This window comes from Canis aureus, chromosome 33 (assembly GCF_053574225.1).
Source record: "Canis aureus isolate CA01 chromosome 33, VMU_Caureus_v.1.0, whole genome shotgun sequence".
Taxonomy (NCBI): Eukaryota; Metazoa; Chordata; class Mammalia; order Carnivora; family Canidae; genus Canis; species Canis aureus.
The window spans coordinates 20,947,944-20,963,460 of record NC_135643.1 but is presented as its reverse complement, the minus strand read 5'-3'; the positions used below and the strand labels follow the sequence as shown (position 1 = coordinate 20,963,460).

Below are 15,517 nucleotides of genomic sequence, written 5' to 3'. Positions count from 1 at the left end.
AATATACAAACAAACCAAATGATGCCATTACAGTTTGATATACTATTTATTTATTTAGTTAATAATATGGACAGCCTATTCAACATTACAGATGTTTTTCAAAACCTATAATAAAATATAGTCCACTATCCAGCCCAGAAGAAGATAGTAAACAATACCATTCTTACAGTAAGTGTAGCATAAGCATTCAAAATAATAGTCCCTTTCCTGGACATCAAAGGGAATAATCAGTCAGTTTCTTTACCTCCACTGAGGTTTTAATTTTCTTGAATTATACCTGTTTCAGAGTCAAAAGTCCAACTTCAGTCACCCCACAGATATGTGCAGTATCTCCCACTGGAGAGGAAAGAGCTCTTGTCACCCTGGGCAGCCCATTCTACTGCCCTACAGCCCTTCCATAATGGAGCCCATCATACCTTTCAGCCAGTATTTGTCAAGCTTGTGCATGGGGACAAGACAGGGTATGTCACAGGGATCTTTTGGTTAATTTACAAAGATTGTGTTTCAAAGTTCTAAAAACCCATTTGGTGGTGGTAGTGGCAGTGAAGAGTACACTATATTTCGCCAAGAGGGTCTTCTCATCTCTTGAGTCTTGGCGTTGTCACTTTTTTCTGATAGTTGTGAGATCTAGTGCAATTCTCTGTGGCAAGTGGAGGTGGGAAACTCTAACAGCTACTGGTATGAGGCCATCTGCAGAATGAACTAGACTGGCAACTATGGCTTTTATAACCTGCTTCCTTTCTTTAGTATAGACAAACTTCTTTCTTAATCTTTTTTTTCTATGTCCTGCTAGTTCTAATATAAGATTTAAAAGGACTAGGACAGAGGAAACTTCTGATGAAAAACTGCCACAAAAAAACAAAAAAACCCACAACAAAACCTCTACAACCCACCTTCCAATGAACTATACTCAATTTCTCAGTTGAAAACAAATGCCAAGTGAACATTAAAGACAAGTGTTGGACAATGCTGATGTCAAAATGTACATATATCAGATTCTAAAATATAGGCCAAAAAACCCCCCAAAATATGTACTTAGTGTAACACAGATTCTTCAACCCTTTAGTTTCATGCTGAAAAACACAAATATTTTCAATGTTAAGCTACGGATGACAGCGAATTAAATAAAAATTAAAAAACCACAAGGAAGCCTTGCCAAGTTTGTGGCAATTTCAGGAGTCTACATAGTTAGGAAGAAGGAGAAACCATAGGGTAAAGAGTGAGAGCATTGGATTTTATTTAACTCTAGGTACCATGGGTTTGACATTAGTAGGTAAGACTAATGAATGAGCAGCCATACAGTTTTTTGGTCACTGTGCTTCCCAAGCACCAAAAAATGGAGCTATTTTTACTATTCAATTCCATCTTTAAAAGCTAGACAGATCCTGCTGCATTCTTGTTTGTTTCTAATTTACCAGTACATTATTATGTAGTTTTACCAAGTGTGAGGAGCAAGTCATTATGTAGTACCAAGTTTACATCATCATAGGACTACAACATGCACATTCTACTTAATGTAGCTCAAGCAACAGGAATACAAGAGAACAGTTATGGGTGGAGACTTGTTTTTGACAAATTCATGTTTACACTAACTATGGGTTTAGAAATCTTATTGGGCAGGTACCTACAGCAGTTCTTCAATTGGTACTGGAACATTACACGCATGCACAAGTGATATGGAAGAAGATGGAGGACAAAGGGGAAATCAGAGCTGGGATGATGCCATGTATCAGGGAGGGGCAGTTCTCAGCTGTCCACAGTAAGTCTCTGCTCTGTGAGAGAGGCCTGTTGGGCAACACTTTTGTTCTCATGACTGCGAAGTTTGGATACAACATCTAAAAAGGCCAAATCCTGTACTTCCTTGTGTAGAGATTCTGGAAGACAAAAACCAAGATAACAGATAATGCATCTGTTAAATTGTTCTAATGTTACTATACAATCTATCATACACCTAAATCTTACTATACAATACATATACCCAAAATGTTTACTTGGATGATACCAAGTTATAAAACTAGGAACAATTCTATAGTAGCCTAGAAATGTCTTCATTAGAGATGTATCAAGGGAACTTTACTTGCCATATTTATAGACAGACAAATGTCAAGTTGTACAGTCTAAGTTTGATTAGAGTCATGAGTTATAATGAAACACAGGTCTTTGTATAATCTCAAGTTTCAGTTATATACTCCTTGACCCTATCATCAGTTCAAATATGAAGTCCAATGACTTACAAAAAAATCTTAGAAATTTTAGATCAGTTTCAAATTAATTTTCTGGTAAATGAAAAGGTTATACTTCATATCCCTTCAACAAATTTCTGCGACAATAGCTTTCCCTTTTAGATTTCTGATCTTCCTCCTTCTGGCTTTCTTGCTCTTTTTAACCTCAATTACAGGAAAATAAAAGACTCTCAAGACTTGGAGACTGTTAGATGAGAAAACTGACATCTAATAAGCTTAATGCAATCAGCATTCCTCAAACTGATATATTTAGTAAGTTGGTAAGGTCTAAAACTAGACATAATGTTTTGAGTAGAAACAGAAAAATGCATCCTAAAACTCAGATGGAAGCTGAAGAGTCTGAATATTCAAAACAATCTCAAAAATGAACAAAGTTGGAGGTCTCAAACTTTCTAATTTCAAAATCTACTCTAAAGCTTAACAATCAAAACAGTGTTGTGCTGAAATAAAGACAGAGCTATAGATCAAGAAATAAAACAGCCCCATGTATACAGTCAAAATATTTTTGACAAAGATGTCAAGACCATATGGGACACCTGGGTGGCTCAGCAGTGAGCGTCTGCCTTCATTCAGCTCAGGGCATGATCCGGCCCCAGGATGGAGTCCACATTGGGCTCCCTACAGGATGCCTGCTTCTCCCTTCGCCTGTGTTTCTGCCTTTCTCTCTGTGTCTCTCATGAATAAATAAAATCTTAAAAAAAAAAAAAAAGATGTCAAGACCATTCAATAAGGAAAGGACATTTTTTTCAGCAAATGGTGCTGGTGAAACAGGAGAGCCATAAGCCCCCTTTTTTTAAATTTTTTTAAAAAAATTTTATTTATTTATGATAGGCACACAGTGAGAGAGAGAGAGGCAGAGACATAGGCAGAGGGAGAAGCAGGCTCCATGCACCAGAAGCCCGACGTGGGATTCAATCCCAGGTCTCCAGGACCATGCCCTGGGCCAAAGGCAGGCGCTAAACCGCTGCGCCACCCAGGGATCCCCCATAAGCCCTTATATACAAAAATTAAGAGCTAAAACTCTAAGACTCTTAAAAGGAAAAACTTAATGACATTGGATTTAGCAATGATATCTTGGATATGTATCAAAAACACAGGTAACAAAAGGAGAAAGAGAGATATTGGACTTCATAAAAATTAGAAACTTCTGGGTACCAAAGGATACTATCAATAGATTGAAAAGGCAACCCACAGAATGGGAGAAAATAAATGCAAATCATATATCTATTAAGGGATTAATATCCCAAAAATATAAACCTTTTCAACTCAACAAAAGAATAACCTGATTAAAGTATGGGCTAAGGACTTGAATATGCATTCCCCAAAGAACCTATATAAGTGGGCAACAAACACACGAAAAGCTCCCCGACATCACTAACCATTAGGGAAATGGAAATCAAAAGCAAAATAAGGTAACACCTCATACTCATTAGGATGGCTATTATAGAAAAAAAAAAAGGATTTAGAGAAATTGGAACCCATGTGCATTGCTGGTAGGAATGTAATATGGTGTAACCACTGTGGAAAACAGTATGGAGATTCCTCAAAAAATTAAATATAACCATTACTGTATGATAGAGCAATTTCACTTCTGTGTATATACCCAAAGTGACTAAAAGCAGGGACTGAAAAAATACTGTGTACCCATATTTTCATAGTGGTATTATTTATAATAACCCAAAGGTCCTTTGATAAATGAATGGATAAACAAAATGTGATATATACATACAATGAGACTTAAGAAGGAATGCAATTTTGATGCAGGCTAAAACATGGATGAGCCCTGCAGACATTATGGTAATGAAATAAGACACAAAAAAAAGAATATTGTGTGATTCCACTTATATGTGGTACCTAGAGTAGTTAAATTCATAGAGACAGAAAATAGAATATTGGTTGCCAAAAGCTAGGAGAATGGGTGATTGGGGAGTTATTTTTTAAAGGGTACCGAGTTTCAGTTTGGGAAGAAAGAAAGGTGGTGATGGTTGTACAGCAATGTGAATGTACTACTCTGCCACTGAACTGTACATTTAAAAACGGTTATAAAAAATGAAATAAATAAATATGGTTACAATGGTAAATTTTATGTATATTCTACATTTAAAAATGCCTCAATAACAGTCTTAGCAAGGAAACAAGACATAAAGAAGCTGCAAATGGGAATTTTAGAACTCAAAACTATAGTACTTGAAATAAAAACGTAGTGTATAGGCTCAACAGCAGAATGGAGGGGACCTAAGAAATCGGTGAGCTTTAAGACAAAACAATAGGAATCACCCAATTTTTTTTTTTTTTTAAAGATTTCATTTATTTATTCATGAGAGACAGAGAGGGAGAGGCTGAGACAGGCAGAGGGAGAAGCAGGCTCCATGCAGGGAGCCCGATGTGGGAGTCGATCCGAGGTCTCCAGGATCACGCCCTGGGCTGCAGGCGGCGCTAAACCGCTGAGCCACAAGGGCTACCCGGAATCACCCAATTTGAACGAGAGAGAAAATCTGAAAAAAAATGAACAAAACCTCAGAAGCCTGTGGGATATAACTAAAGATCTCACATCCATGCCATTAGAGACCTGAAAAGAGAGGAGAAATAGGGCAGGGCTGGAAATGTACCTGAAAATTTTTTTCCAAATTTAGCAAAAGAAATAAGCTACATACTCAAGAAGGTGAACATACTTGAAACAGGATAAACCCAAAGAAGTCCATGCCAAGACACATGACAGTCAAGCTTGAAAAATTAAGAAGAAAAATCTTGAAATGACACTTTACCAACAGGGGGAAAAAATAGGAATACTGGATTTCTCTTAAGAAACCATGGAATTCCAAAAGAAAGTGGCACATTTTCCAACTGTTGAAAGAAAAGAACTACTGTCAACCTAGAGAAAATATTTTTCACAAATGAAGGGGAAGCCTGGATATTCTAAAATAACAGAAAACAATTTGTCACTAGCAGACCCTAACCAAAAGAGTGGCTAAAGTTCTCTAAACAGAAAGGGAGTATTTGAAAAAAGGAATCTTGGAATATCAGGAAGGAAGAACAACACATACAGCAAAGGTGGTAGATAGATAAATATAGACTTTCCTTCTTTCAAGTTTTCTGTATTATGATTGATGGCTGAAAACAAAAATTGTAACAATGTCTAATATGTTTCTAAATGTATACAGAGGAAATATCTGAGATAAATTACAAATGAGGGAGGATAATGGGAATAATTGCCTAAGCAATCAACAAGAAGTCAGGAATGAGAAACAGAAAATTAAAAAATGAAACTGCAGACTTAAGCCATAACATCAGGCATTATATTAAATGTAAATGGTCTAAAGACACCAATAAAAAGAGATTGACAAAGTGGATTAAAGTACATGACCTAACAAGTGCTCTCTACATTTTAAGTATAATGATAAAGTAGACTGAAACTAAGAGTGGGTGAAGATCCCAAGAATGTTTAAAAGAAAGTAGAGGGATCCCGGAGTGGCTTGGCATTTAGCACCTGCCTTCAGCCCGGGGCATGATCCTGGAGTCCTGGGATCGAGTCCCACATCGAGCTCTCTGCATGGAGCCTGCTTCTCCCTCTGCCTGTGTCTCTGCCTCTCTCTCTCTGTCTCTCATGAATAAATAAATAAAATCTTTAAAAAAATAAAAATAAAAGAAAGTAGAAGCAGCTATATTTATATCAGATAGAGTTCAGAGGAAAAAAAATTATCAGAACAGAGAGGAACATTACATAATGATAGGTCAATCCCCCAGGAAGACAATAGCAATCCTAAGGGTGTATGTATCTACCAGAAGACCTGCAAATATGTGAAGTAAAAACTGACAGAACTAAAAGGAGAAACAGACAATGGCACCATTATTGTTGGAGACTTCAACACCTCTGTCTCAACAACTGACAAAACAATTAGTCAGAATATCAATATATTCTGTTTGCTAAGAATATAGCAAACTCAATTCCACTACCAACAACCAAAAGAATCTAAGTGACATTTAAAGAACACTCCACCCAATGACAATAGAATACACATTCTTTTCAGTATCCATGGAACATATACCAGAATATGCCAATGATTTCTTGAACAAATTCCTTAGCTAAATTCATGATACACAAAATGAGAACTTGTTCTTTGTATAAAATATTTTGGAGTCAATGAGATTTACATGTATTATTTTTTTAACATTGATTTTTGCCTATTTGCTACATGATACTATGTAAGATTTTTTAGTTTTATTTTAGAGATAGAGAGTGTGTGCAAGCAGGGGCAGGGAGAAAGAGAATCTCAAGCAGACTCTGTGCAGAGCATGGAGCCTAATGCAGGGCTCAATCTTACCACCTGGAGATCATGAACCAAGCCAAAATCAAGAGTTGAGTGCTCAGCTGACTGAGCCCCACCCCAGGTGTCCCATGATACTTTTATTAGTATAGTGAGAATCTTTTGGGAATATTTGTAAGTAAAAGTAATCCTATATCCTCCATAATTTCTAATGCTTTTAAAACCCACAGCCACCATTTACTACTATTTTAAGATTTTATTTATTTATTTGAAAGAGAGAGCAGAGGCAGATGAAGAGAGAGGGGGGCAGGCAGCCTTCCTACTGAGCAAGGAGCCCAGTGCAGGGCTCAATTCCAGAATCCTGGAATCATGACCCAAACCAAAGGCAGCAGTTTAACCAACTGAGCCACCCAGGTGCCCCCATTTACTATTATTTTATATTTAACATCAACCATATGTTGATAGACCTCAAATGATAGAAGAAATACTTACCAGATCCCATGAGAGCACAAATCAGGACCATGGAATTATATTTGATTTCAGGAGCACTTCTTTCATCTTCCAGCAGTCTGTGTAAAATCTGTACAAGTTTAGCACTTTCTAGATCTTTCTCAGCTGTGCCTAGAATAGGAAACAAAGTATCGGTTGTGTCTGTTTATAAGCCCAGTGCAATGTGGCTAAATACTGATTCCTTTTCTAGAAACTGACCATATAAAACTCTCCAAAAGGGACTGATATATAACGATGACTTTGAGATAGAATATTAAATTCAGACCTTGTTAAAAAAAAAAAAAAGTAGAGTTAAATTTCAGCAGATATTTAGTTTAAGCTTAAAGGGAATATTTTAATATTAACCAGGCAATTAAAAAGTCTTTATTATGAAAAATGTTAAACATATACAAAAGCAGAAAAGATTATATAATGATACACTATTCACTAATATCTTCAAAAACTATGGCCAATCTTGTTTCATCTATCTCTACTTTCATTCACCTACTCTCACCCATCCCAAATTATTTTGGAGCAAACTGTAAAAATGACAGTTTCTTCCATATGTATTTCAGTATGTATCTTTAAAAGATGAAGACTCTTAATGTGATTCCTGTTGAATTCCCAGAGGATTTTCTGTAGAAAACCTTTAAGTTTATAGTAAAGTTTATATGGAAAGCCACAGGCCCTAGAGCGGGTAAATAATCTTGATAGAAAAAGAAATAAAGTAGGAGGAATTCTTCTACCTGATGTTAAGCTTAAGCTCACTACATAGCACAGTTATCAAAAGAGTGTGGTACTGGTAGAGACAGAGAACCCCAGAAATAGACCCACACATATATGTTCAAATGATTTTTTAAAAAGATTTTATTTATTCACGAAAGACATAGAAAGAGAGGCAGAGACACAGGCAGAGGGAGGAGAAGCAGCCTCCATGCAAAGAGCCTGATGTGGGACTCGATCCTGGGAATCCAGGATCAGGCCTTGAGCCAAAGGCAGACGCTCAACTGCTGAGCCACCCAGGTGTCCCAAGTTCAAACGATTTTTGATAAAGGTACAAAATCAATTCAATGCAGGAAAGATAGCTTCTTCAACAAACAGTACTGGCATTTCCTCAGACAAAAAAGAATATAGAAAAGAAAATAAAGCAGAAGGAAGCAGGAAGAAAGAAGAAAGAAAGAAAAAGAAAGAAAGAAAGAAAGAAAGAAAGAAAGAAAGAAAGAAAGAAAGAAAAAGAGAAAGAAAAGAAAAGAAAAGAAAGAAAGAAAGAAAGAAAGAAAGAAAGAAAGAAAGAAAGAAAGAAAGAAAAGTTGCCCTAAATCACACACTTTACACAGATTTTAATTCAAAGTGGATTATCCACTTAAATGTAAACTATAAAGCTTCTAGAATATATGAAGAATTTCCAACTTAATTAAAAAATTAGAAAATGAGCAAAAAAATCCATAGGTATTTCACCAAAGAATATATACAGATGGCAAATAATGATGAACATCTTTTCATATGCTTTTCATATGCTCTAATTTTTCCATTAGAAAACTGGAAAAACCATAATGAGATATGCCTACACAGCTATCAGAGTGGCTAAAATTCAAAACAGTGACGATACCAAATATTTGATGAGAATGTGGAAAAAACTAGATCGTTCACACAGTGCTGGTGGGAATGTAAAATGGTATAGCCATTCTGGAAAGCAGTTTGAGAGTTTCTTTAAAAATTAAACATATAGTTACCATACAACCCAGCAATTGCACTCCTAGGCATTTATCCAAAGAAATGAAAATTTATATTCACATAAAAACCTACGCATGAATGTTTATAGCATTTATTTATTTTTAAAAGCCCCAAAGTAGAATCTGCCCAGATGTTTTTTGACAGGAATGGTCAAACAAACTATGGTATGTACATACCATGGAATGCTATTCAGCAATTAAAAAAAAACATTGATACACAAAACAAATTGGAAACTATGTTGAATTAAGAAAACCAATCCCAAAGGCCACATACTTTATGATTCCACATATATAACATTTTAGAAATGAAGGACAGATTAGTGGTTTCCAGGGATGAGAAACAAGGTAAGGGGTAGAGGGAGGAGGTAGGTGACTACTATGGTTATAAACGGAGAGATTCTTGTGGTGTTAAACTATTCAGTATCTTGGCTGGGGTGGTTGATACACAAACTACACATCCTAACACTGTATAGAACTAAACAGATACACAAATGAGAACAAGTAAAACTGGGGAAATCTGAATAAGACTGGTAAGTTATATCAGCAGTTGAAATATTATTTATAGTTTTGCAAAATGTTACCATTGGAGAGACTGGGTAAAATATACAAGGGATCACTGTATTATTTTTTACAACGGCATGTGAATCTACAATTATCTAAAAAGAAAAGACTCTCAATAATGTTGCTTTAGTACTATTATCATACTAAAAAATTTAATTCCTTAATATCAAATAGTCTAAGGAAACAAGATTGGAAAAATATGGTTTTCAAAGTATATTGTGCATTAAAAAGATGGTATGGACTTATTTTTGTATCTTAAGTCAAGGAATCTAGGAAATATTAGGTAACAACAACAAAAATGCATGTATCATAATTTGTATATTCTATGGTAAGGTGACCAGACTGAGGCAAATGCTTAGGTATCAGGAAGCTAATGAAATTATAACTTGTTTGGAAGATATTGGCACAAAACCAGATTCATCCCAGGCTGGGTCATCAAGCATATTCTGAAACTGCCTTATCACTTTAAGCCACTTAAAATCAGGCCATGAACCCAGTTTGGTATTCAATATCCTCACCAACACTCTGCCCTTCATCATAGCTCCCCCCACTGACTCCGCATGATGGCTGCTGGACTTGTAAGCTGACTCTATTCAAACCATGTGTGAAGTCATGGCTAATCCAGGACTTGAACTGACCTCCAAAGCATCTCTATCTGTAGACCAAAGTCAGTAAGAATAAGCATGTGTTCTTGAAGTCTTTTATCTTTAAAATTCAGAAAAATTTTACATCCTACTCATACCAAGGATTTAAAAAAAAATTGTTTTAAAATTCAAAACCCTTTAAGATAACAAAAATTTGAATCTCTCATACCTAAAATCTGAGTAAATGTGACACTAGAGAAAGACAGACCATGTTTATCTTTTGGTTCTCCCTTGGAATAGGGGTTGGTGGGTCCAATTGCCACTGTGTGAGAATTATGGACATAAATCATCAGTGGGAATTAACAGGTGATCGTTAACAGTATTTACCTAAATAGCTTTGAACTGTACAGGACAAACCTACTAAGTCTATAGTCCTCCATTGTATAAGGCAGCCTCAGGCCTTAACCACAGGCTGTGTGACTGTCCCCAGCTATCTATATCAGAGACTGGTTCCTGGGACAAAGGTTACTATCTATAAGCTAGATGCCTATGAATTAGCTTCTCAAGAATTCTGACCAACACGGATGCTATATGCTAGAAAGACACCAGCTGAATTATTTAAACTCTGCTTTGGGGGAATTTTGAATGTAAAACACACAGAAGAATGACACAGAAGGTAAGAATTTAGAATGAGGGCAATACTATAAAGCAAGAGAAGCCACGGTGACAGAAGGAGATAAGCAAGAGAGAGACTCAGTAGTAGAGATGGAAGAGAAGGTCGGGTCACTGGAAGGGTAGCAGACTCTAAATTTGCTGTTGTATTCTAAATATAGTTTCATTTCTCTGTGAGGCCTGCTGAAATGTTTTGTGTTCACTAAGTGCCTATAACTTGAAATAACATTTGAGACAGAACTTTAAAAAGAGTTAAGCATTGGCCTAAAAATGTTACCAAAAGTAAAAGCTGAGATGGCAATCTATAGAAAATGATTTCCTATATATCAATCTATAGGTGCAGACACATGCTGGCAAAATGTTTCCAGTCAAGGTTTTGTTGACTTCTATTCCACTCCTGTGCTTCATTTCATCCAAGATAAAAATAGGAGAAAATAAGTTTGACACTGGGGTACTTACCCAACTCTAAAGCTGCTATTAGTGCCAAAGCAACAAGGGCTTCATTCTGCATTATTACATGTTCACTAGTTGCCATGGTAACTAGATGCTTGATGCCACCACTCTGTACAATGGTTTTAATTACATCCTACAATAAATAAATATCACAGGCTTATAAACTTTAATTTTAAACATAAAGAAACAGTCAATTCATTGTTAAGTTGAGTGCTTTGCTGACAGTGTCCTGTATGAATCATTACATTTAACCATAATTTTTTTCTTCACAGAAGAAAAGGAAAAAGCTTTTAGCTTTAAATAAATTCATCAAAAGATGACAACTTAAATTACCTAAGTGAAAAAGACCACTGCAGTTCATAGCAAGGAAGAGAGTCCCAGAAGCTACCAGGCAAAAAAATAAAAGTGTGGTTGCCCCAAATGTTGACTTACTATGGAATGAACAGAAGAGAGTAAGATTTTTTAAGGACAAAATAAAGTCCTTCTTTCAACTTATTATTATAACAACAGGTAGTTGTTCTCCAGATGATCTAGGTAAAGTGTTTTTTTGTTTGTTTTTAATCTCTTACCCCTTTGTTGAAAGGGACTTGAGCAGAACTTAAAATTATCTCCCTCATTTCTCATGGGACCTACACCTCTGTCCTCTTTAGTGGCAGAGGAGACAGTGGGCTCCAGATTGAATAAAACCCAGTCCCAACATTGACTAAACAAATTACTGAACCTCTATGCGTCTCAGTGACTTTATCTATAATGCTGGGATAATGTGTTATCATAGGTTTTTATGATAATTACAAAGTTATTACATGAAAAGTACACATAAGAATATACAGCTAAAATTAGATTTTTTAAAAAATGGTCACATTTATTTCTAGTATTCATTTTTGTTTTAATCTCAGTTTTGTTGCCTAAAAACTCTTGGATTAAATGTGATTTAGAGGAAAGTCTAAATTACAGAATTTTTTAAAGTAATTTTCTTTCACTACTTTTAATAATTTAAGTGCTGGGTGTTAGGTAGCCTGTCTGCATTAGCTGCAACAGTATAAAAACTAAGTGTAATTAGAAATATTTTTCAATTAATTTGTGAAAATACACAAAAAAGGGTTTCCTTTATGCTTCTACCTTATATAATTTTTTAAAAAAAGATTTTATTTATTTATTTGACAGACACAGAGAGAGCACAAGCAGGAGGAGTGGCAGGCAAGGGGAGAAGGAGAAGCAGACTCCCGCTGAGCAGAATGCCTGACTTGGGGCTTGATCCCAGGACCCTGGGATCATGACCTGAGCTGAAGGCAGACACTTAACGGACTGAGACAACCAGGTGGCTAAATTCTAAATTTTAAAGAAAACTATTTATAGATAGTATCTTTGCTTTGAGATCAAATGCATTTAGAGATCAAACCCAGTACTAAGTTTTTATGGTGACTGTATTCTAGCATCTAACAAGCCTCTCTCTTAACCTCTTTTAGTAAGTGAGAAACTGTCCTTTAAAGCCTTTTCTAATGAAGAGAAAACCTCCTAGTATACTGCTTACTTGGTGGGCATTTTATTTGAAACTTAAAATTCGTAAAGATTTTTATAAAAATCACAAAGCAACTTACTGAGTAAAGAAGACCACAAGAGGTTCATAGATACATATATAGTCACCTAATGAAGGTTCTTGAACTATCATTTCATCCTTTATTTTGTGATTCACCCTGGAGAGTCCACTGTAGTAGAAGGAGCAGGTAATGAACGAAGAAGGCAACTGTATCAGAAGCCAATAGCTCCCTGTAAGATCAAGCATAGCTCTCTCATAAAATGAGATGGTAAAGGAGCTATGAGGGAGAGAAAGAATCTCATGCAGACTCTGCGCTGAGTACACAGCTGGACACAGGGTTTGATTTCACACCCCTGAAATCATGACCTGAGCCAAAATTAAGAGTCGGGTGCTTAACTGACTGAGCCATTTTTTGGTGCCCCTCCATCTCACTTTTTTGAACAGGTATTGGAGAATCGCTTTTTAAAATGCCCACCCTCTCTCCTCTTATTTCAATAAATGTTTGTTGAATAGCTCCTCTATGGACTTGCTTTGCCTGACAGAATGGGGGATAAAAGACAAATGAAGCATTGTTCTGTTATATGACAAAAAAGAATGATATTCATAGCTACCCCCTATGGAGCAACAACTACACACTGGACATTATACTGGGTAGCTTAGAGATATTAGCATATTTTTAGCCTCACAGAAAATCCTATTAGCTAGATATTATCTGTAGTTAACAGATGAAGAAATTGAAGCTCAGATTAAGTTATGAAATTTGGCCAGTCAGTGATTAAGTAAGTGATAAAAAAAAAAACCAACATTCAAGTCCAGGCAGTCAGTCTATCAGTTCCTTGTTCTTAACCATTTGTTGTCTATGCAAAAGTATATGTACTGAATTCATGACATGCCATATATAGGCAGTCACAATGTGCTCTATGGAGGCTCTCTGAATATATTTTAAAGTTATATTGTAAACTTCAAGATATTAAAACAAAAAGGTAAAAGGTTATTGGCATCACTCCACAGAGCAAGGTTCATCTGGAGAATTACAAATAATTTTAGCCATTACACATCTACAAGTAATCCAGAGTTAACTTTTCTGAAACCATTTCATTTATTAAATTGTAGAGATACACAGGAAGACATTTTTCTGGGAAATCCTTCTGAACCCTATATATATCTGTAAAATCTCCAAAAATTTTAGACATACTTTATAATGCTTTACAAAGTTTTAAATGATGTATTATTTTGTAATCCTATTTCTCAAGGAGTTTTCTTATGGAAAGCTAAATTTTGGAACATACACAACCAAGGCAAATTGTCTATGTAATAGTCTCACATGTTCAGCTTTTATGGTCACTTTGCCATTAATAATTGAGATAATCCAGGTACAAATTTTGTTGAAAACTCTATAATGTTGACTACAATGTAATGGTCTGAAATAGGCTTAAATTCAAGATAATTTATAACATAGCCACTGAATCACCTAACAAAAATTTTCTTTCTCAACTTTGTACCATCAAAGACTACTTCTCAGTATCGGAATTAAATGTTAGATATATGAGCAAATGACTAAATAAATTTGTTTGAACTACTTTTTAGCTTGGCAATTGAAGAATGTTCTACTCTTAAGAAAAGTGCTTTTGACATGAGGCAGTTTTTATGTTCTGGTGTAGAAGCAAACTGTACTTTTCTGTTTTTGATACCTACAATCAGAACGTCCAGCTAATTGCTAAAAAGCCCTAGCCTAGGGTACTCTTTCGAGGGAAGATGTGAATTTACCTATTGGCACAAGTGCAGGAATGCAGTGTATATGGCTGAGATGACTAAGCTAGTGTGAAACGCTGTGAGTCAGCGCAGACTTTCAGAGGGTTGGACTGTAAGACAGAATTCAGGGTGACTTTAAAAGGAGTAGGATCTTCAAAGTTTAAAAATAACACAAGGAGAGAACTATAATTCACAACAGTTGGTTAAGGATCTACAGGAATGTGACTAACTTGTACCTAGTGTTTAAAAGCTTATTCTAGAGCAGCATTTTCCAAAGTATGTACAGTGGAATGTATTTAATAAATGCAACCTGTAAAAAAGCCCCATTGTCAGATAGTTTGGGAATCAGTAGATTAAATAGAGTTAAGAAGTTTTTTTTAGAGTAGTACTAATATGTGCTGTGAATTCCAAAGGCAAGGAAAGAGCATGAACTACTTCCCTAACTAATCTGATCATATAACCTTTACCCTTTGTGGAATATTTCTTAGGGTTATTATTCAATAGAACATATTCTGAGAACTGCTTTGATTCTCAAAAGGAACCACTGATTCCACTTTAATGTTTGTGAAATTTAAAACTAAGAGTTCTAATCTGGAGCTCACCTAAGGAACACCCCTTCTGTTCTGATCATTAAAGTATGCACATCAAGGTTCCTATTGCTGCTTAGCAGCAGTATACACCTTAATTATAGGGAAGATATGCAAAAAAACACAAACCAAAACAAAAAAACAAAACAAAAAAAGCCTATAGTACTGAACTGTAAACATACAGTTGTTATAATATGACCATGAAATTATAATTATCATTCAAATTGTATCATTTCAAATTGTTTTTTGTTACACGTATACACACACACACACCCCTAGAAAGGTGCAGTGCCCTGTTTCCCTGGTCTTTTCAAAACACCTACATGACTATAGATGCTTAATGGGTGCTTGAAAGCCATTTTTTGGTGGGGGAGATGAGGGACAAGGAAATCTGTGATAAATATTAAAAGAAAAGCCTTAAAACCCTCAAATCTCAATTTTATATAGCAACTGAAAAAGCTTTGGCTCCAAGATTTGGTTAAGAAGTTGTGATGCATTTTCTCATGGACATAAGTGAAATGGCCAAAAGGCTCACTTTAGAAAACAGGTTATAGTAAAAAAAAAAAAAAGGTATAGAATATAGATACTAAATCAGCTGCTAACCTGCTGACCTGGGTTCCCACCACTGTGCTCTTTAAAAC

The 15,517-nt window shown here is 35.6% G+C and overlaps 1 protein-coding gene across 13 annotated transcripts in view; it reads right to left on the bottom strand.

Moving 5' to 3' along the window:
- Positions 1–15,517, bottom strand: part of RAP1GDS1 (Rap1 GTPase-GDP dissociation stimulator 1) — a 164,773-nt gene that overhangs the window by 9,843 nt on the left and 139,413 nt on the right. For 7 of the 13 annotated variants that reach the window (XR_013371299.1, XR_013371304.1, XR_013371303.1 and 4 more), the window contains exons 13-15: positions 11,007–11,133; positions 7,001–7,129; positions 1,629–1,874 (exon numbers count right to left, since the gene is read on the bottom strand). Coding sequence is in view for 6 of the 13 variants with exons in the window: in XM_077882960.1 (XP_077739086.1) it covers positions 1,747–1,874; positions 7,001–7,129; positions 11,007–11,133 (384 nt within the window). In the remaining 7 variants the exon portion in view is untranslated. Of the gene's footprint in view, positions 1–27; positions 1,875–7,000; positions 7,130–11,006; positions 11,134–15,517 lie in introns of those variants that run through there. The other 6 variants (XM_077882960.1, XM_077882962.1, XM_077882963.1 and 3 more) reach the window with 1 other exon arrangement.